The sequence below is a fragment of the Carassius carassius genome, chromosome 1, assembly GCF_963082965.1.
Source record: "Carassius carassius chromosome 1, fCarCar2.1, whole genome shotgun sequence".
NCBI classification, from domain to species: domain Eukaryota; kingdom Metazoa; phylum Chordata; class Actinopteri; order Cypriniformes; family Cyprinidae; genus Carassius; species Carassius carassius.
The window spans coordinates 47,958,067-47,980,398 of record NC_081755.1 but is presented as its reverse complement, the minus strand read 5'-3'; the positions used below and the strand labels follow the sequence as shown (position 1 = coordinate 47,980,398).

General features: G+C 38.1%; 1 protein-coding gene across 3 annotated transcripts in view; it reads right to left on the bottom strand.

Annotated features, from left to right (window-relative positions):
- Nucleotides 1–22,332, bottom strand: part of LOC132153073 (myosin-9-like) — a 45,684-nt gene that overhangs the window by 5,869 nt on the left and 17,483 nt on the right. Inside the window, exons 6-34 of one of the 3 annotated variants that reach the window (XM_059562269.1) lie at nucleotides 22,076–22,096; nucleotides 19,282–19,374; nucleotides 19,133–19,196; nucleotides 18,083–18,181; nucleotides 17,807–17,950; nucleotides 17,624–17,719; nucleotides 16,478–16,749; nucleotides 16,209–16,382; nucleotides 14,777–14,950; nucleotides 14,577–14,691; nucleotides 14,189–14,263; nucleotides 12,661–12,848; nucleotides 10,131–10,252; nucleotides 9,902–9,971; nucleotides 9,658–9,818; nucleotides 6,865–6,973; nucleotides 6,638–6,769; nucleotides 5,619–5,963; nucleotides 5,417–5,540; nucleotides 4,385–4,556; nucleotides 4,090–4,302; nucleotides 3,064–3,208; nucleotides 2,776–2,982; nucleotides 2,584–2,688; nucleotides 2,358–2,510; nucleotides 1,804–2,052; nucleotides 600–812; nucleotides 305–517; nucleotides 54–215 (exon numbers count right to left, since the gene is read on the bottom strand). In XM_059562269.1, the coding sequence (XP_059418252.1) occupies nucleotides 54–215; nucleotides 305–517; nucleotides 600–812; nucleotides 1,804–2,052; nucleotides 2,358–2,510; nucleotides 2,584–2,688; nucleotides 2,776–2,982; nucleotides 3,064–3,208; nucleotides 4,090–4,302; nucleotides 4,385–4,556; nucleotides 5,417–5,540; nucleotides 5,619–5,963; nucleotides 6,638–6,769; nucleotides 6,865–6,973; nucleotides 9,658–9,818; nucleotides 9,902–9,971; nucleotides 10,131–10,252; nucleotides 12,661–12,848; nucleotides 14,189–14,263; nucleotides 14,577–14,691; nucleotides 14,777–14,950; nucleotides 16,209–16,382; nucleotides 16,478–16,749; nucleotides 17,624–17,719; nucleotides 17,807–17,950; nucleotides 18,083–18,181; nucleotides 19,133–19,196; nucleotides 19,282–19,374; nucleotides 22,076–22,096 (4,410 nt within the window). The remainder of the gene's footprint in view (nucleotides 1–53; nucleotides 216–304; nucleotides 518–599; nucleotides 813–1,803; nucleotides 2,053–2,357; nucleotides 2,511–2,583; nucleotides 2,689–2,775; nucleotides 2,983–3,063; nucleotides 3,209–4,089; nucleotides 4,303–4,384; nucleotides 4,557–5,416; nucleotides 5,541–5,618; nucleotides 5,964–6,637; nucleotides 6,770–6,864; nucleotides 6,974–9,657; nucleotides 9,819–9,901; nucleotides 9,972–10,130; nucleotides 10,253–12,660; nucleotides 12,849–14,188; nucleotides 14,264–14,576; nucleotides 14,692–14,776; nucleotides 14,951–16,208; nucleotides 16,383–16,477; nucleotides 16,750–17,623; nucleotides 17,720–17,806; nucleotides 17,951–18,082; nucleotides 18,182–19,132; nucleotides 19,197–19,281; nucleotides 19,375–22,075; nucleotides 22,097–22,332) is intronic. The other 2 variants (XM_059562251.1, XM_059562260.1) reach the window with 2 other exon arrangements.

The following is a 22,332-nucleotide window of genomic DNA, read 5'->3' as shown; positions in this document are numbered from 1 at the left end:
TTCCATTACTGCTGAAGACTCGTTGACGTGGTTCACCAAGCTTGGATGCGAACCTGCACTTTCTTGAGCTGTTTGAGCGCCTCGTCGCGGTTCTTGTTGGCCTGGTCGATGGCAGCCTCCAGATCCTTCAGGTCCAGCTCCATCTTCTTCCTCGCCGCCATCGCCAGCGTGCGCTGCTTACGCTCGTCCTCCAGCTCCATCTCCATCTCACGCACCTGACCGCAAACACACACATGACTCATGTATTCTACTCGTTGATTATGAAACACGTTTAGCTGCATCACGTCTGGAGGTCAGCTGGCACCTGTTTGAGCAGCTGTCTCTTCTTCTCCTCTCCCAGCTCGTCTCGTCCCTGCAGGTCTCTCTCGTACTGCGCCTTCATGGCCTGCATGTTGACCTCCAGACGTAGTTTGGCATCTTCGGTGGCCTGCAGCTCGTCCTCCAGCTCCTCCAGCTGCGTCTTCATCTCCTCCAGCTGCTGCTCCATCGAGCGCTTCGACTTCTCCAGATCGTGAACCTGAGGGAGAACAGGAACACCGTCAGGTCTCCGGCGATCGACTGATGAAGTGACGGTCTGTGACGATGAGAAAGCCTCTTACGCTCTTGCCCACGTCGTCTTTCGAGGACACCAGGTCCTCCATCTCGGCACGCAGCAGTTTGTTGGTGCGGTCCATCTCGTCCTTCAGGTCTCTGATGGTGTCCAGCTCACGGGCGAGAGCTAACACACGCGTCTCTTTCTCACGGGCCTCGGCTTCGGCGCGGTCACGCTCCTCTGCGTAACGGGCAGAGACGGACTTCTCCTCAGCCAGCATCTGAAAAACACCAGCAAACCTTCAGATCTATGTTCAGATATTAGTCAGCGTCTACAGAGGATTTATTTGTCGTGGTTCATGTCAACAAGAATCACTTTTCACATCAGTCATGATTCTGTTGTCCTCATTTATAAGTCACTTTGGATTAAAGCATCTGCTAAATGACTCAATGTAAACGTAATATGTAAAAAAATAATAATAAAAGTATTTTAAACCATGAATAATGAAAAATTTAATTATAAACAACAAAAAAAAAATAGATTTAAAAAAAAAATGTTTAGTTCTAAAAATTTATATAATGGTTTTTTTCTTTTTTTAACGATTTTAAAAAATAGATTTTACCCACAAAACCTGATCAAATATAACTGACATTAAAAAAAAAAAAAAAAAATTATAAATAAATAAAAATAAGAGACAATAAAATTGTTTAAATTAAAAAGCTTGTCATCTCCACATCATTTTAAGGTTTTATTTTAATAAACATCTCTAAAATGACTAAAACAAATAAACAAATGTTTTTAAATCCAAAAACACAAACTTTTAAAAGCTCACAAAACAAGAAAAGCAATTATATTAAAAAATGTATTAATTTTTTTTGTCACAACACCTGATAAAATATTTTGAAATTACTAAAATGACAAAACAAAATACAAATGTAATGTTTTAAATGGAAAAACTAAAACGAAATTATTTTTTATGCATCTTAAGCTCAGCATTACTACAATAATAAACATAAATAAACAATCTAAGATTGTTTTCTTTACAATTTCTACCCACATTATTGCAGAACTAAACCTCTCCATGTCCAGATATCACACTAGGAGGCTTTATTATATATCCAGGTCCAAAAAAAATTATTAGAAATGCTAAAATGTAGTGTTTTAGCTTATTTTGATAACCTTTTGGTCTTTTTTAAATGACTTTCAGTCCCTTCTTAAGAGCCGTGCTCTTCTAATCAAACACGTCCCGATCGCAGGGCTTCCGCTCTCACCTGGTCGAACTTCTTCTGCTTCTTCTCCAGGTTGGAGACGATCTGTCTGAGATGGTCCTGGTCCACCAGCATGTCGTCCAGCTCCTGCTGCAGGCGCGTCTTGGTCTTGTCCAGCTTGTCGAAGGCGGCGTTTCTCTCGTCCAGACGCTGCGTCACGGCCTCCAGGTCGCGCTGGACGCGCTTCTTCGTCTCTTCAGTGTTCTCCAGAAAACTGGCCTCCTGCTCCATCTTCTTCTTCATGTCGGCCAGCTGCAGCAGAACATACAGAACCTCATCAAACACAGAAGAGCTACGCAAATCATTTTCACAGTGTGCGCAGCATTTACACTTAATCTGGATTCAGTTTGGATCTGTTCCCTGACTGCTAGTTTCAGGGTTTTGTACTTACTAGAGATTCACTAATAAATCATTCAGACTATTTGGTAAAGAACTAAATGAATTCACTGAGACGACAAATGAACAACGAATCAAACATCGTTCCGTCTTGCGAAGTGACGTTTCCTCTTTTACAGCACACAGTGTTTGTATGAAGTATGTGAGCGTTTGGTCCTCACCTGCGCCTGCATGCTGCTCATCTGTTTCTCCATGTTCCTCTTGACCTCCTCCTCCTCCTCCAGCTGCTCTCTCAGACCGCTCTGCTCGTCCTCCAGCTGACGCAGACGTGTGTTCAGCGCTAGCTTCTGCCGCGTCTCCTCCTGCAGCACTTCCTGTGAGGAGACGCTCAGCGTTCAGAGAGCGAGCCAGGCACGCACACATCCCATAATCCCCCACCACACGCACCTGTACGTCCTGCAGCGTCGACTCCACGGAGGAACAGTCCTTCGAGGCTTTGATCGACTTCCCTTCAGCCTCGCTCAGCAAAGCGTTGACGTTATCCAGCTCAGTCTGAGGAGAGACAGAACCGCCGTCACGCTAGCGCTAACCCTCAATCAGTACCTTAGCATCTAACTATCGATCAGCTGGTTCTCTCACCTGCATCTTGGCGACTTTCTCGGCGAATTCGAAGCGCTGGCGTTCGCTCTCGGCGTGTTTGACCTGCAGCTCCTGCAGCAGCGTCTCGGCTTTCTTCCTGCGCTGCTCCGACTCTCCTTTGCCCTGCATGAGCGTCTTCAGCTCGATCTGCAGCTCGTTCCTCTCCGACTCCAGAGCCTGTTTGGTCTTCTCCACCGACACCTTGTTCTGCAAACAGAGACGCAGAGACTCAGAGAGAGCTCAGGAGCTGCTAAACACACATCAGACGTGAAGGAGAGCATCTCGTACCCGCTTGACCTGCTCCAGCTGCTCGTTGAGCTCGTCGAAGGCCTGACCGTGTTTCTGTCTCATCTCGGTCACCAGCTGCTCGTGAACTTTAGCCTCGTCCTCCAGAGTCTTCTTCAGGTGAGTCACTTCAGTCTCACGCTTCGTCCTGCAGCAAACACCATCACAAATGACTCACGTTACTGCTTTTGTAGCAACATCCAGGCAAATAACTCTGATGCCAGTAGAAATGGTTGCTTTTGAGGGTGATTAAATATTTAAAACATCCAACTAAAAAATAAATTAATTAAAATATATATAATAATAATAATAATACAATTTTATTTTTTATTATTATTTTAACTAATTACAAAAATGAAGAATTGTAATGCAACCGTACTTTTAAATCGGTAATGAATATTATATATAATAAAAAATTCAATAAATTTTATACTAGAATGCAATTATTTTATATTATCATCATAAGACGAATCATAAAAATAAAGCATTGTAATGCAATTGTACTGTTAAATACAAATAAATATCTATCGATCAAAATAAAATGCATAACAATATTAAAATGATTATTTTAATACTATTATTATTTTCAGTCTAGCTATAAAGGGAAAACTGCAATGTAATTGCACCATTAAATAAGCAATGGCGATTGATTAAAGAATATCGAAGAAAATAAAACAAAGAAATGTGAAATTATTACTTTAACATTATTCTACCATATTTGTAACATAAAAATGAGAAACTATACTATAATGCAATTGTGTATAAAAAAAATATAATGCAAACTGCTGAAAAAAAAAAGAGTATCTAATAATATAAAAACACAATAATATGTGTGTTGTAATTATTTTAATCTATAATAATAAAAAGTACCATTACTAGTGTATCAAACACTTTTTAATATGACTCCAGGAAGACCTTTATAAGATCTTCTCATTACAAACTCCAGTCCACACAAGTGTAGTAAAGGAAGCAGACATGAACTGGAAGCAGATCTGATGCGGAGCGAGTGTTATAAGCACACACACAGACCTGAGCTCCTGCTGCGCGGCGGTGGAGTCCAGCGTGTCCTCCAGCTCCGTCTTCAGCGCCTCCAGCTCTTCTCCCAGGTCTCGCCGGTGTTTCTCAGCTTTGGTTCGAGCCGCTCGCTCCAGCTCCAGATCCTCCTGAAGCTCGCTCAGCTGAGCCTCCAGCTCCCGGATCTTCTTCTGCGCCAGATTCTTCTGAGCCGCTTCCTCCTCGATCCTGACGGGAAACACAGACACTCATGAGCTGGGATCAGCGGCGCAGCGGTGCTCGACTGTGATTGGACGCGGCGTGCTCTCACCTGGCGAGCGCCTCCTGAAGCTCCTCCTCCTTCTTGGCGAGCTGTGCTCGTAGTTCAGCGATCTGAGCCTGCAGCTCTGCGATCTGGTCGGTAAGCTCTGTAGAGTCGCCCTCCAGCTTCCTGCGGTTCTTCTCCAGCTCCTGACGCTGCTTCTCCTCACGACGCAGACGGTCTGCGGGATTGGTGTTCATTTATTCACTCTGCTTTCATTCATTTAACACTTCCTACATTTTAAGGCTGAAGTAGGTGAAGCCATCATACATTCAGTTCATTCTTATATTTGGCGTCAGGAACAAAATATTGAAGTAAGTTCACACAAATGTACATGCATTTATGTAAAATATAGCAGAATATATTTATGTATATATAAAATAAATGATAAACTATGCTACATATACATACATATATATATATATATATATATATATATATATATATATATATATATATATATATATATACATACATATATATATATATATATATATATATATATATATATATATATATATTAAAAATAACATATTTTGCATTTTTCTATGTTGTTATAATCACATACAATTAAAAATATAGTTCAATGTTTAAATCATAATGTAAGACGTACACAACGCATACAATGAATTATGCATATGCTATATTTAACATGTTTCATATCTTATGGATTATAAATCATAGGCAATTAATATTACACATTACGAATATTACATATTATACATTATACCATTCAAATATTATAAATGATACATTTCATGTATTATGCTAGATTTAAATGCTTGAAATATTATTATTATTTTTCATATTACGTTAATTATATATAGTTTTGTATTTAACATGAATGCTACCTTATGAATTTCACTTGTGCTATATTTTATTTGGCTTATATATATCATAAATAAACATTTTGTTATGTATTTTAGTATGAATTGCTTTGTTTAGCCCTCATTTGTAAGTCACTGTGTAGAAAAGCGTCTGCTAAATGAATGAATGTGTAAAGATGCCTGTGCTGTCTCCATCTCTGTTTTCTTTGCTCACCCTCCAGGTCGGTGATCATGGCCTCGTGCTTGTTCTTGAGTTTCTGTAAGCTCTTGGACTTCTCCTCCTCCTCGGCCAGGTTGGTGGTGAACTCAGCGATGCGTTCCTCCATGAGTTTCTTCTCCTGTGCAACCAGACCAACAGTGAGAAGAGCAGCCAGCGTTTGAACAGACTCTCAAATCAATCTCATGAGCAGACAGACCTTGGAGAGCTTGTTGTTGTGGTCGTCCAGCACCATCACGTCCTCTTCGGTCTTCTTGAGTTTGGCCTCCATGGTGACCTTCTCCAGCTGCAGCTTCTGTCGCGCCGCCTCCTCCTCGTCCAGCTGCTGCTCCAGGTCGGCGATGTTCTGCTGCATCTTCTTCTTCTCTGTCTGCAGGTGATTGGCCCGCTCCTCCTCCTCCTCCACGCGGGCCTCCAGGTCGTGCAGGATCTCCTCCAGCTCCTGCTTCTTGGCCACCAGACGGTTCCTCATCTCGTCGGCCTCGGTGCACAGATCCATCTCCGCCTGCAGCTGCTCCTGAAGAGCCAGCTTCTCCGCGCCCAGCTGCAGAGAGCAACGACCACAACATTAACATTCACACTTACAGACTTATTGCTAGGAATCGGTATAAATAAATAAAAAATACTAGAAAATAAAAAAGGAAAAATACATATTCCACAATGTATAATTGACAATGTATAATGACTGTAAAATACAGCATAATAGGTATAATTCATAATATACAATATGTTAAATATATCACAATATAAATAAAATGTAGCATATATATATATATATATATAAAAAAATAAAGTTTGGATAAAATGTAGCATCGTTTAAACTAATATATATTTAATCTAAAAGATAGCATAATGCATATGTGAAATATAACATGCATACAATTGATAATATAGAAAGCTAATTTAAAATGTAGCATAATTTATAACATATTGAATTAAACTAAATGAAAACAACAACTGTAAAATGTTGCATGACATACATAATTCATATTTACATGCATAAATACAATTTTGCACCATATTTTGAATTTTAAAATGCACCATATATAGACACCAAATTATGTATCATTCATAATATATAGCAGATTTAAACTAATATTGATAATATTCATATGTAAAATAAAACCATAGCATGAGATACATATAAAAATATTTATAAAATATAATATATAACTGAAAAGAAATAAAGATATAAGAATGTAAGCAGTATTCTGTTACCTGCTGCTGTTTGAGCTCCATCTCCTTCAGCTGCTGTTCAGCCACCATCTGCTTCTCCCGAACTTTGTTGAGCTCCTCGTCTTTGGCCTGCATCTCCTCTTCCTGTCGGCTCACCTGAAGCAGCGGCTTCACCTGAAGCACACACACACACACACACACACGGCATCAGCACAGAACACATGTCAAGAACAACAGTCAATCTGAACATGTGTGTGTGTGTCATGAACCTTAGTGAAGAGTCTCCACCACTGCCAGTTCCTGAGCTTCAGATACGCAGAGCAGTTCCTCTGGATCACCCTCATGGCCGTCAGCTGCTGCTGCCTCTTAGCGAACGCCCTGAACCACACGCACACACCGTTAAACACCACATCTGTGGACTTTACAATCACCTGCAGGTGACAGGTCAAGATTCTACCAGATTTTCTGACTAATATTCTAGGAACTTCTTCAAACTACACTGCACCCCAATGCCCTGGCATTGTTTATAGTAAACCCAATAAATCAGCAAAGAACAACATAGCAACACCCGAATAACCACTAATCCCAGTAAACTGGCTAAGAACATAGCAACAGTCTAGCAATCACCCAGAACACAGTAGAAACATGCTAAGAGCCACATCTTCCACCTGATACCAACTGCGTCTGACTAGCAAAAACTCATTAGCAAATCATTTTGTCACTGTTTACAGGGCCCTATGAAATTCATTTTATTTTTTCCCAAATTCCATTTATTCTGTTTAAATTTTTCTGGATTCTATTTTTTTCTGTTTACATTTTTCTCAACTTCTTTTTAATGGTTATTTAATTGTATTAATCAAAAAGCATGTCTAATTAATTAAAATCATTACACATACATTTTCACAACAAGTTATTAAAAGTTTAACAAAAACTACATGTTTAGGGCCCTATGACATGTTTATCACCATGTTTTATTGTTGCCTAATTCTGTGTTTTAGCATTATTTAAATGCATAAAACAACTTAATTTATTCAAATGTTTTCTTAAAAAAGCCTTATGAAATGTTTTTTCCCCCTCAGAAATTCTGTTGTGTATTTACATTTTTCTGGTTTCATTCATTTATTTTTTTTCTTTTAATTACTGAAAATTAAGCAAACTTTATTTTTTGGTAAACAAAAAAGATTTACTATTTAAAATAAAACATGGAAGAGATGTTGTGTGATTATTCCTTAAAAAAATGTTTGTTTCATGTTAGTAGTAGTAGTAGTAGTAGGCTATGTTCTGCTGAACAATAGTAATAGATTACTGGCAAACACTTGTCTTTAAATTAAACCGGACTTTTATTTTGACGGGTTGCCGTGAATACCTTTACAGTTCTGTGTATGTGATGTGACACTAGTTTTACTCAAATCAAATGGTCAAATGCTCATGAAGTGACTCTTAGTGCAGTTCTGGAGATGTTGTTCACGTGTTCACGTCCTTATTTAGTGAGACGACAGAAGCTGAAATCACCGCCAGCGTCACGCGCGCTTCAGTGTGTGTGATAAACAAAGTCTCGCATCTGCGCCATTCATTAACACAGAAAATACAGGATTCATATTTAAATAGACTTATCCAGCTTAATATTTACAGATATTAATCCAAATCGCAATTTGATGTAAGTGCAATAGGGCTGTCAACGAATATTCTAAATTCGAATATGTATTCGAATAGTTTTAAAAAAACGAATTTCGAAGGTGAAAATTAATATTCGAATAAAAAAAAATGTGGAAAAAAAGGCCCGCGATAGTAGAGGCGTGGTTGTCTGCTTTGCGAGTGGGCGCGCTAGCACGTCTGAGGGTTCAGGGACAGGTCACAGCCTCACAGGAGTCGCACTGTCTGGCACAGCATCACTGCTGAAAGTTGACGCATCTTCATGGAAGATGACAGCAAGTGCAGAGCCCAACTCGACCGCAGCAGAGAAAATGAGGTAAAATTGTTGACCCGCGAGATTGTTGTATGCAAGCTATTTAAGATACAGTTAGCATACCATTCGACAACTAGCAACATGAGGTCACATCTCAAAAATGTACACCCAAATGAGCATGGCATAATGTGTGGAACTCCAGCTAAACAGTCACGTCTTGACACTTAACGTTACTTTGCATCGCCCGCTGCAAGCTCTTTGTCTGCAACACGACAAGAGGCCATAACGGATAAAATAATTTCGTTCATTTGTAAGGACATGAGACCGATCAGTATCGCGGATGGGGCACGCTTCGGGGAGTTCTGTCAAGCAATGGATCCGAGGTTTGATTATTTATCGTTTCATGTCAAGGAAAAGTTCCATGTTTACCACAGCACAGCTCGCTCGGAGCATTCAATGTCAGTTCTATATGCTGTAAAACTTCTATTAATATTAATAATATTTGTTTCAATCACTGAATGAAGCCTGCTATATTTGGGACAACAGTTGCGACCTTAAATTGCTTGCACAAAAATTTGTTTGTTCATTTAAACCATTATGCGCAGAGAAAGTGAGGGTGAGAGAGCGTGAGGTCTGCAGTCTTGGCCATTAGTTGATTTCCTTGTTTTTGTGTAGGTAATACGTTGTCATATATGTGTAAACTTAAATAGACTATCTATACAAGTAGTTATGTCTGTTTGTATTATTTTTGCCTGTTATTGACGTAATGCGCGTCTTTGACAACATGCGCCACCCGATGTTCGAATAGTTCGAATATTCATGTATTTTTTAGAGGGAATATTCGAACGTCATTTTTGAGCAATTTTGACAGCTCTAAAGTGCAATGACCAACTTTTGATTAATTCATCCAAAATTAGACAAATTCCGTGACATTCCGCGTTAAACTGTAAATTTCGTTTTTATGACTGGATTCCGCGATTCCGTCCACGTTTTCTGAATCGCGGAAATCATAGGGCCCTATGTATAGTACAAAACGTGTTCTATTTTCAATGTGGAGTGAATATTGTAGTGTAAAATAATTGTTAATTCGACTTCAGCAGCTTTATGCATCTCATTAACGGTCATTAAACTCTATAACATGCGTAGTGAGACTCACTTGCGGGCAACATATCCACGGCACCAGGCCTGGAAGTTAATGATGACGTCTGTGATCTTCATATCACGCTCCTCCTCCAGGTGAGCCAACACTCCAGCGCGGAAAAACACTTTGCTCTGTCCGATCCGAAACAGGTTTGGATCCAGCTCCAGCGCTTTGATCTGACACACAGATAAACCACAGTTTAGAAAACTTCATAAAGTAACTTTAAAGCCAGTTGATTTCACTGTAAAATGGGTCTCACCATCAGCACACAAGCCTGTTTGCCATCCATGAAGCCCTTGGGAATGGCGTTGGGCGTGAGGATTTCATACCTGAGCGATAAAACACAAAACTTGGTTAACATCAATGGAAACACACAATCAGGTCTAGCATTAGTAAGAACTAATTAGAATTAGATGAAACAGATTCTTAAGAGGGATAAGTAAGGAGTTTATTCATGTGAAAAGTTGTGGTCAGAGAAAGCAGCGAACCTCTGTCTGAACTCCTGGAAGACGATGCGGTTGGGGAATCCCTGTCTGCAGATACGGATTCCCTCCAGGACGCCATTACACCGGAGCTGATCAAGAACCAGGTGAGGTTCCAACTTACCAGCCTGAGGCACAAAACACAAACATTTATAATGAATTCATGACAAAAAAAATTGTTTTTTTGCAATTTGTGCATTTCAGCAGTAATTTGTTGGTCCTCAAATCTAAAATTGTTACAGCTATCTTATAGTCATCATTGTTGGTGCAAGCACTAATATGGTTATATCCATCTCGATTGTTTTCATTGTTGGTGCAAGTGTCAATATACTTATTTTATCTTTATAGCTATCATTCAGTGTGTGAACACTAACACCGTTCCTATTATAGCTATTTTTTTATAGATACTGCACTTGGTGTGTACACTAATACAGTTTTTGTTATAACTATATTTACAGATATCGTTCTTATTGTTAACGCTAATTTAGTTATCATTATTGGTGTGAATTCTAATATAATTATTATTAAAACTACCTTTACACTAATATAGTTCATCATTATAGCTATCTGTATATTCTTCGTTCTTGGCGAGAATGCAAATATATTTGTCGTTAATGCAATCTTTATAGTTATTGTTTTTGGTACGAATGCTAATATAGTTATAATTTAAGCTATCTTTATAGTTCTTCCATTTGGTGTGGACGCTAATACAGTTATCGTTATAGCTAATATAGTTATTTGGTCAGGACGCTAATACAGTTATCATTACAGCTAATATAGTTATAATTTGGTCTGGACTCTAATACAGTTATCGTTATAGCTAATATAGTTATTATTTGGTCTGGTCGCTAATACAGTTATCGTTATAGCTAATATAGTTATAATTTGGTCTGGACTCTAATACAGTTATCGTTATAGCTAATATAGTTATTATTTGGTCTGGTCGCTAATACAGTTATCGTTATAGCTAATATAGTTATTATTTGGTCTGGACTCTAATACAGTTATCGTTATAGCTAATATAGTTATCGTTATAGCTAATATAGTTATTTGGTCAGGACGCTAATACAGTTATCGTTACAGCTAATATAGTTATTATTTGGTCTGGACTCTAATACAGTTATCGTTATAGCTAATATAGTTATTTGGTCAGGACGCTAATACAGTTATCGTTATAGCTAATATAGTTATTATTTGGTCTGGATGCTAATACAGTTATCGTTATAGCTAATATAGTTATTATTTGGTCTGGATGCTAATACAGTTATCGTTATAGCTAATATAGTTATTATTTGGTCAGGACGCTAATACAGTTATTGTTATAGCTAATATTGTTATTATTTGGTCTGGATGCTAATACAGTTATCGTTATAGCTAATATAGTTATTATTTGGTCTGGACTCTAATACAGTTATCGTTATAGCTAATATAGTTATTATTTGGTCTGGTCGCTAATACAGTTATCGTTATAGCTAATATAGTTTTTTGGTCAGGACGCTAATACAGTTATCGTTACAGCTAATATAGTTATTATTTGGTCTGGACTCTAATACAGTTATCGTTATAGCTAATATAGTTATTTGGTCAGGACGCTAATACAGTTATCGTTATAGCTAATATAGTTATTATTTGGTCTGGATGCTAATACAGTTATAGTTATAGCTAATATAGTTATTTGGTCAGGACGCTAATACAGTTATTGTTATAGCTAATATAGTTATTATTTGGTCTGGATGCTAATACAGCTATCGTTATAGCTAATATAGTTATTATTTGGTCTGGACTCTAATACAGTTATCATTATAGCTAATATAGTTATTATTTGGTCTGGATGCTAATACAGTTATCGTTACAGCTAATATAGTTATTTGGTCAGGACGCTAATACAGTTATCGTTACAGCTAATATAGTTATTATTTGGTCTGGACTCTAATACAGTTATCGTTATAGCTAATATAGTTATTATTTGGTCTGGATGCTAATAAAGTTATCGTTATAGCTAATATAGTTATTTGGCCAGGACGCTAATACAGTTATCGTTATAGCTAATATAGTTATTATTTGGTCTGGATGCTAATACAGTTATCGTTATAGCTAATATAGTTATTATTTGGTCTGGACTCTAATACAGTTATCGTTATAGCTAATATAGTTATTATTTGGTCTGGACTCTAATACAGTTATCATTATAGCTAATATAGTTATTATTTGGTCTGGATGCTAATACAGTTATCGTTATAGCTAATATAGTTATTATTTGGTCTGGACTCTAATACAGTTATCATTATAGCTAATATAGTTATTATTTGGTCTGGACTCTAATACAGTTATTGTTATAGTTATTATTTGGTCTGGACTCTGCTTTGGTGTGAATGCTAATGAAGCTCTGTTCAATAGTTTTTGGTCTTGACAAACACTAATATAGTTATTTTCATAGCGATCTTAACTGCTGTCTTTATTGGTGTGGATATATATATCTAATATAGCTTTTTTTAAGGAACACATAATCTAGTCCTGAATGCCGAGCACTTGGTACCTTTTTCTCGTGGTTGGGAATGATGCAGCGGACGAAGTTGGGGTTGGTGTTTTTGAGAGTGGCCATGAGTTTGGACAGCTGCTCCTTATAGAGCTGCCCGACCGTCCGGAACATTCCCTTACGGGTCTTAAACGCTCCCGGCAGCTCCGACATGCCAGCCACCTTATCCAGACCCACGATACGGTCCACTGAGAGACAGAGAGAGACAGACAGTCACTGCGTGGTAAGAGCTTCATCTCAGGCATGCAGTCTGGTCATGATGTGAAAACTGCCCACAGTTCAGTGGGTCAAACACACGTCAGCACTGGTGACAAACCACAGACACACACACGATGCTGGTGAAGAGTGGGGTGGGGGACACACGGGAAAATGACTCAAATCAATGCAGTGCAGGTGACACGTACGTGAGTGTGTGTGTGTGTGTGTGTGTGTGTGGTCAAGGGTCCAAAATAAACAATCACCTCGTTCATGAGAACACAAGTTGAACAGAATGACACAGATTTCAGCACAATATCACGAACAACTCATTCTTCCCGTGTTTCATGAATGAGGCTCAAAGAACACAAAAGAAGAGTGAAAACTCACTTTGGTAAGTAATTTTTTATAGTTTTTGTTATTTTTATTTTTTTTATTGGCCAGAAAGGAAGATGGCAGGAAAAGTAATTGAAAGAAATGATTGCCATTACTCAAATGATGCATGTTATGCACTGTATTCACACTGGATGTTATTGAGTAAAATTTAAAAGCAGGCTATTGTCATTAAAAATTTTAACTAAATAGATCATATTAATTAAATATTAAGAAATTAAAATAGTTAAAAATAAGATTTATTCAACTTAAACAGTAATTCATAGAAACACACTAATAAAGTGACAAAAGCACATAAGAAAATGACCAAATCCTGAATTTAAATGAAAAGTTAAATAATTTCAATCCACAAATACATCGTAGAAAGTATTTACTTATAAACATTATTAACAGTAATATTAATTGCAAATTTTTTTTTTCTAAAAGTTCCTTATATATTATATATTTATTTAAATTCCAAATAAAAATTTTTTACATTTAATCAATATAAATGTTTTTTTTTAAATATGTTTTTGTGAGACTGGGAAGTGTATGATGCTGAACACCAGTGGAAAAACAGCTAAATAATTATTTTATATAATACAAAATAATTTTTATTCTCATGGAGTAAAAATAAATATTTCCCAATTATTTTTATACAGCAGTCATAGCCAGGTTTGCCTAAAGTGAATTTTGGACCCTGTGTGAGTGTGTGTGTGTGTGTGTGTAACTGCATACTGTGGACTGTGGTCATGTTTCACTGGTGAGAACAGAACCAAACCCATGCAGTTTATACCCATTTCTGCAGTACCACAGACCAACAGCGGGGGCGCTGCACACTATATTACACAGAGAGGAGAGACAGCAGAAATATCAGAGACATATCTCAACACCTCAGAGGAACACAGTCACGCAGGACAGCTGAGGAAGAGAACGTCACGGGAGAGAGAGAGAGAGAAACCAAAGATGTCACCTGGCTCTAAATGAAGGTAAGGAAAACGCTGATAGAAATAAGCTCTCTGACAGTTCTGGACCTCTGAGAGAGACGGACAGATGGGAGATGGTGTGTACAGAGGTCCAGGAGGACGTGAAACAAGGGGTGGATGAATGGATGGATGGAGAGGGGAAGAAACAGAGGACCAAACACCAGCAGAAGAGAACAAATCCAGTGAGTTACCACCCATGTCGGCATGAAAAAGGTGCCCAGAGTGTAAATACATTAGTCATGTACCCCTTTGTTAGGTTTAAAAGTTTCACTCCCTTGTGTCTTATACATTTCTTCAGCATTTATAGTTTTCCTCCACAACCTATGTATTTAAGAGCTGATCCAGTATGATCTTTCGACTCACCGTCTTTCCACAGCTCTGAAACAAACTTGTCGGTGGATTGATTGAGCAAAGTGGCCACGTTATCGTTCAGCGGGTCCATGTTCTTCATCAGCCACTCATCCGCCTTGTAATCCACCTGAGAAACACAATCACAGATGTCTAAAATTCACAAATAAGGCTATGAAAACGCACATGGGTTCAGACGAGGAGCAAGTCAGCACCTTTCCAGCATAGTGCATGATGCAGAAATCTGCCTCGTCCTTGAGTTTCTTGGGCTTGTGGAACTTGGGATGTGTCCCCTGCTCCTGTAGGACCTTCTCCACGAAGCTCTTGTCCGTGGCTTTGGGGAACCAGCACTCCTCGTCCAGGAGAGCCAGGATTCCTGGAGGACTCGCCTGGAAACATGCAACACAGATTACAATCAAAGTCTTCATCATCAGCAGGAGATCATAACTCAGGAAGATCAGGAAATCAAACTGGATTTAGTATTTTTAAAGTAAAGCATCCAAAGTTCTGGTTTCCATATTTTGTTCATCAGGATCTGAGTAATAGCTAGACTATTTTTGACCTTCTTGGTCCAGCTAATGACCATTTTTAACCCGTTTGAACAAGCTAATGAGCATTTTCAACCAGTTCAGACTAGCTAATAACCAATTTGAACCAGTTTAGACCAGCTAATGACTACTTTGGCCATCTGGTCCAGTGGTCTATTTTTAGCCAATTTGGAACAGTTAATATCCAATTTTTAACCAGTTTTGACCAGCTAATTACAATTTTTGTTCAGCTTGGACAAGCTAATGAGCATTTTCAACTAGTTTGGACAAGCTAATGGCCATTTTTACCAGTTTAGACCAGCTAATGACTATTTTAGTCCAGCTTGGATGAACTAATGACCATTTTAATCAGTGTAGACCAGCCAATAACTATTCTAGACCAATTTAGACCAACTAACGGCTGTTTTGACTATCTTGAATCAGCTAATAACAAATCGTTTACCAATTTAGACCAGTTAATGACCACTTTAACCAAGTTAAAAGTTAACCCGCTAATAACCAATTCTAAACAAGTCTGTGGAAAAGCTAATGACCATGTTTAAACAGTTTAGACCAGCTAATAACCATTTTGACCATCTTGGTCCAGCTAATAGCCATTTTAACCAGTCTGGACCAGCTAATGATAATTTTTAACCAGCTGAAATCAGACACTGTTCTGTACTAAGTTCTCAATTCCCAATCTTAAACATCAGAATCTGACTAATATCTACACATTAAACAGTTCTATGAAAGGTCACATGGTCATTCTGAGACTCACACAATTGGTGGACATGTTCAGAAATCTCTTTATTGGTTTACCTTCTCTACCTGGTCTAACTAGTATGTTTAAGCTGATCTGCCAGGTCAACCATGGCTCTACTGGCTGGTAGTCAATCAGCCTTCTAAACCACCTTGGAGCAGTTATGGCCAACTAGAAACCTAAAATTAGCTACTACCTTTTTATCAACATTAGCAGAAAATCATGAAGACATCAAGGAAATCAAACCAGATTTAGTATTTTTTAAAAACTGGATTTCCAAGTTCTCGATTCCTAATCTTGATCATGAAAACAGCTGCATTTAGGGTCACATGATCGCTCTAGGAGTGAAGAGATGCTCACTGGTTTCTCGATGAGTTCGATGCAGGGCTGCAGGTCGAGGCCGAAGTCGATGAAGCTCCACTCGATGCCCTCACGCTGGTACTCCTCCTGCTCCAGGATGAACATGGTGTGGTTGAAGAGCTGCTGGAGCTTCTCGTTTGTGTAGTTAATGCACAACTGCTCGAACGAGTTCAACTGCGAAGAGGAACAGAAACTCAGTTACAACTAGGAATAGGAATAGTGGGTAATTCAACTGTAAGCACCCTTGAGGCTGAAGGATTGTGCCGTACATCGAAGATCTCAAAGCCGGCGATGTCCAGGATGCCGATGAAGGAGGCGCCCTGACGTTTGGTCTTATCCAGAGCTTTGTTGATGCGCATCACCAGCCAGCGGAACATCCTCTCGTACGTGGCTTTGGCCAGAGCCTCCACCGCAAACTCTGCCTGCTCCTGGGTCTGGGCCTTCTGCACGTAGTCACGGCCCACCTTGATCCGAGGCGAGAGGATGGCGCGTGTAAAATCAGTCACGTTCATCCCCATCAGATGGCACACCTTCTGAGCAGCTGGAGAAGGGAAGGGGAAGTCGTTTACAAATAGTAACTGATAACTACTCAAATTCCTGGTTTAATTTCTCTTAGCCTGACTAAGATGTTCTACCAGGTCAACCCTGGCCTCATCAGCTGGTAGTCTAGCTAACTAACCATTCAAACCATCTTGGACCAGCTAATGGCCATTTGCAGCCAGCTTGGACCAGCTAATGACGAGTTTTGTCCAGCTACTGACTAATTTTAGCCAGTTTGGAGCAGCTAATGATAATTTTAAAGCATTTAAAAACCATTTTTGACCAGCTTATAACCATTTATGACCAGCTGCAGCTGCTAATGCCTATTTTTAGGTCTTGTGGAGCAGCTAATGACCATTTCTGACCTTCTGTACCTGCTAATCGCAATTTTTGGCCACCATTGAGCAGTTTATGACTTTTTTTCTTATTTGGACTAAATAATTTATGATGACTTTGGACCATCAAATGACCATTTTCAACTAGTTTGGAACAGCATTTGACCATCTTCGACCAGTATGGACTGGCTTATGACCATTTTACCAGTTTGGACCAGCTAATGGTTGTTTTAAACAGGTAATAATCACTTTTGTCACTCTAGGCTGACTACTGACTATTGTTGGCCAGTTTAGAGCAGATAATGACCATTTCTGACCAATTTGGACACAACTAATGATCATTTTTGACCATTTTGGAGAAGTTAATGACTGGTGGAACCAGCTAGTGGCCATTTTCGACCAGTTTGGACCAGCTACTGATCAGTTTTGACTGGTTAGAAACCATTTAAAACCAGCTGCTTGTTTTAGTTATAATATAGCAACAGATTAACAAGAGAAGGCCTGATGGGCATGTTTGTGAATCTAAAAAGATGTGTTTACCTGTGTCATCAGGCATGGAGGCCTGGTCTGAGTGGCGCTCCTTCTTAAAGGACATATTACCCAGCTGGAGCACTGACGAAATGACTCTAAGCAGACCTATAGGGGGCGACACACACAATTAAAAACCTCAAACACGTTCCAGATCATACAGTCACATTTGAAAATGGCAGTATGTATATTCACCGATCTGTTCTTCCTCAGGGAATCCCATGATCCTCATAGCCTCCGTGGTCTCCAGGTACATGTCTCGGTCCTGCTGTCCCGGGATCGTCACGTTCCCATTGGACAGGAACCGGTACTTATTGTAGCTCTCCAGACAGAGTTCAGCTAGCGAGTGAAGACACCAATCAAATCATTTACATTAATTCATAAACAGAAGTGCCTCATTCTACTAGTATTAAGAGTGTAGTAATTGACAAGCATCAGAAATCCTGTTTGAAAGCAGTGAAGGACACTCACAGCGCAGTTTGTCTCCTGCGCCGGTCAGCATGTAGTAGAACATGTGGAAGGTTCTTTCTTCTTTAGCTTGACGGATCGCACGGGACTTTTCCAACAGGTCTGACGGTCAGAGTCAAGGACACACAACAGGACAAAAGCACGAATACTCACATGAAGCCTGGGTCTTTATTACCCAGTCTCAATTTGTGCCTCATTAATTATTCCTTCTTTAGATTTACGCATTTAACAGATGCTCTATGCTCAGTGTAGAGTCACAGAAATGTATAGGACTTTTTATATTTCTAAAAAATAAACCAAACTAAAAAATAAACTGGGGTGATTAAGAAACTGTTTTTTTGTGGTATTTATAAAATAGTGATTCAAATTAACATTTCAATTTTTTTTTATTAATTAAAAAAAACAGATTGTTTATCTGCATTTCGGTTTACTTTTTTGTTGCTTTTAACAAGAGTGATTCTCAAAAATTTGTATTATTTTAAAAATAGCAATATTAATTGTTTTATAGTTATTTTGCATTTCCATTATTATTATTATTATTAATAATATTATTAATTGTGTTTTTTATTTGTTTATTTGTTTTTCTGGTAGTGATTGAGAAAAATATACATTTTTATATATTTCTTTAAATAACAGCACATGTTTGATCTTTATTTTCCTTCCATTTTATTATCTTTTATTATTATGATTGATTATTATTAACTATAATAATTAATTATTATTTACTGATTTTATTCTTTTTTTTAAACCCAGAGTGATATATATATTCTTATTTTAAAATAATAACATAACTAGTTTGTCTACGTTGCTATTTCTTTTGTAATTTGTTCCCCGTACAGATTTACAATGCTTTTTTTCCATAGATGCACAAGTGGATAATAAAAACAGGTCATGCTCTAGTTGTGATATAAATCCACCAATAAATTGTATAAAAATATGCAAATTAATATTCAAATAAGCCATAATTACCTTATCCAAATTAAAACAACCCAGACTTACTAATATACACATTTTTTTTAAAACCACATCATATGAACTAGCTCGTAAAGATACAGGTTTCAATATTGGCTCCGACGATGTACCCATTAACGTCAAAGTTGATTCTGATAAATTTGCCCTAAAACACAGAAAAGACAAAAGATAAATAACTCGTGGAAAGCCAGACTTATAAGTGAAAAGTCCACCATAACGGGACGTCTTACGAATCGGGAAGAGTTGTCGTTCTTGACGGTCTTGGCATTCCCAAAGGCTTCGAGGATGGGATTGGCCTGCAGCAGCTGCTTCTCCAGCTCACCCTGCTCAAAAACACACCAATCCACGACTGAGATCAGTTCAAACCAATCACGACCAGCGGATCACGTCTGGCTGTCAAAAGCAAAGCCCTTAAACACAACATCACAAGCTTTTTGCACACAGAAGAGCAAATACGCTGAAACACACACACACAAAGACAAGCATGTCCTGATCCCCCATCCCAAAACACCAGCAAAGTGAGCGGCCCGTCACCTCGAAACACAACACACCATTCACCAGACGACTTTCATGAGACACTCATCTCACACAAACACTCATTCACTATACAGGAATACTCTGGATTAAACACAACTTCAGCTTTAAAACTCATCTGGAGCCAGGAGCATTATTGTTAATTAAAACTAAAAAAAAAAAAAAAAAAAAAAAAAAATTAACAAGTAAAGATTTTATTTCACATTTTATTATTAGTTAGTCAAAATGCAACGTTTTTTTTTTGTTTAATTTAAAGTAATAAAATAATAGCTAAAACGAAATAAGAAAATGAATATATATATATATAGAGAGAGAGAGAGAGAGAGAGAGAGAGAGGCACATAAAGAAATTCTAATACAAATGACAAAATCCAACAAAATGACTAAAACGTTAGGTAAATTAAAACCGAAAACTTAAGAAAAGAAAATCATAAATATGAAAACTGAAAAAAAAAAAGAAAAATGACTAAAATAACTAAAACCAACTTAAATTAAAATGAAAAAGAAAATGAAAAAGTAAGATTACTAATGCAAAACTGTAATAATATATTAATAATACTAAAGTTTGCCTCTCAAAATCACTGTGACTTGTGGCTCAGGTGTGTATAAATAAATGGGAATCATGTTCATAGTAGAAGACTCATTAGAATTAGGTTTAAAGGCAGAAGAAGTAGTTCATACATTAATTGAGTTAAAAATGTCTAAATACTCAAGTGTCAATTACACAACTATTTTTCCAGGTGGATGCACAGCTTGTAGGCAGAGTCTGATCAACCTCATTAACATTAGTTAAACTCCACCCACATCAGTGACATCACAACAAGATGCTCCGCCTAGAAAAGTATCTTTCACAATTAAGGAGAGATTTCCCACATGCCAAGTTGCTGCTCAGGCGTTGAACTCGTACTCACTGTTCCTTTAACTTCATATGAGCAGAAACATGAGCTCTTCTGTCACAGGAATGATCATCATCTTGTTCGAATCATGTCGGCTAATCATGAGACCGCTCCTCTGTAAACAGTTTCACATGTTCTCTCGTAAAGCGAGGCTCGTTACACGCGCCAGAACGTTCCAGCAGCGTCGTCATCCCGCCGCGGGAGACGAGTGAATCACACACACACACACACACTTAATTCAGACAGCAAAGATCAAACCCAAAACCCATGAGCGCAAAAACACAGTACAGACAGATTTACCATGGTATTCAGACACATGAGACAGAGAGACGAACGTCACAATTCAATATGATCACTATAGCTGGGTTGAAAATATAAAACATTTTCATTTTGATGAACCGATTTCAATTCTTGAATCCAAAGAATCGTTCACACATCCAATAAATCACAATAAACTCTGTTCATTATTTCTTCTGATATGAAACAAGGTCTCAGCTGTCAAATTCTGTCAGTTATATCACGAAACACAGACAATAAACGCCGTTTTATCGCTCTTTAATGAGCTGCGCGCCGACCGATCCTCTCTTCTGTTACTACGCGAAATGAGCATGAATTAACACTAGAGATACGTCACAACTTACTGAAATGACTCATGTCTCATTTAATCGATCAGTTAGTGTTTCAACTAAAAGTTAGTGTCGCGTGTAAACAACATGTCGCGAAAAGTCACATTTACCTCAGGAACGTCATTCATTGTCCATCAACGCGACAAATAACTAGACAAACAAACTCTAAAACGGAGAATTTCAAGAAATGTGCGCATTATATTGCACATTCATTATATTTCACGTAAACATTTACGTAACACTTTATTTTAATGTGTCCTTGTGTCACGTTTTACATGTAGGCTACTTACTATTTTAATAACAATAAATTATGCGTGATTACATGCAAGTAACCCATAAGCCAAGCTCTAATCCTAAACCTAACCAATTAACACTACAGTACTTAAATGTATAATTACACTGTAACCAAAACGTATAAAATTACAGTGATATAATTGTTTATTGCGAAGACATTTTAATGCAGTAAGTAGCAGCTGACAGGGTCTATAAATGCAAACATTATTTGAATGATTTTTTTCTTAAAAAACGGCTCATATACTCATCTTGATCGCCAGCATATTCCAATTAATTAATATCAAATCGGTAATTGGTGAATCGAATCAAATCGTGACATTTCTCAATTGCCAGGCCTAATGATCATATAAATCATACATTTATTTGGGCAAATCTCAAGAAAGCCGTCAGGATCATATTTAACCCCAAACAAACGTGCTTTAACTGTTCAGCTATTTGTTTTTGGATTTTGACACCATTTTCACCCAAATCGAGCACATTTGCGGCCTTTTTCTTCATCCAAACTGTTGATTCTGGGGTGAGATATGAGCTGATGTCTTGGTGAGATTGGTCTGGTTCTCTGTGTCATGTGTCTGAATCGCTGTGCGTTCGGCTTCGGTTGTTCCCCCAGCAGCAGAGCGATAACGGTGAGATGTGAATGAGACGGACACAGACAGATGGAGAGATGTAACTCACATGTGAGAGGACCGAGCTGCTCTGTTGGTACAAAGAGAAAAACACTCAAACCATCAACCTGCGTTCAAAGAGGGAACGATCTGAACCCAATCCCACAAAACACTTCATTTATGTTCACAAAACACTCACAGGTTTGACTTTTGTACAGTGTTTCCATGATTTATGTGCAAATAATTCTTTTGAATAACACTTTTGACCGAAACTGAACTAGTCAATCTCAGGCATTCAACCTGCGTAACAAAAAACTACTACTAATA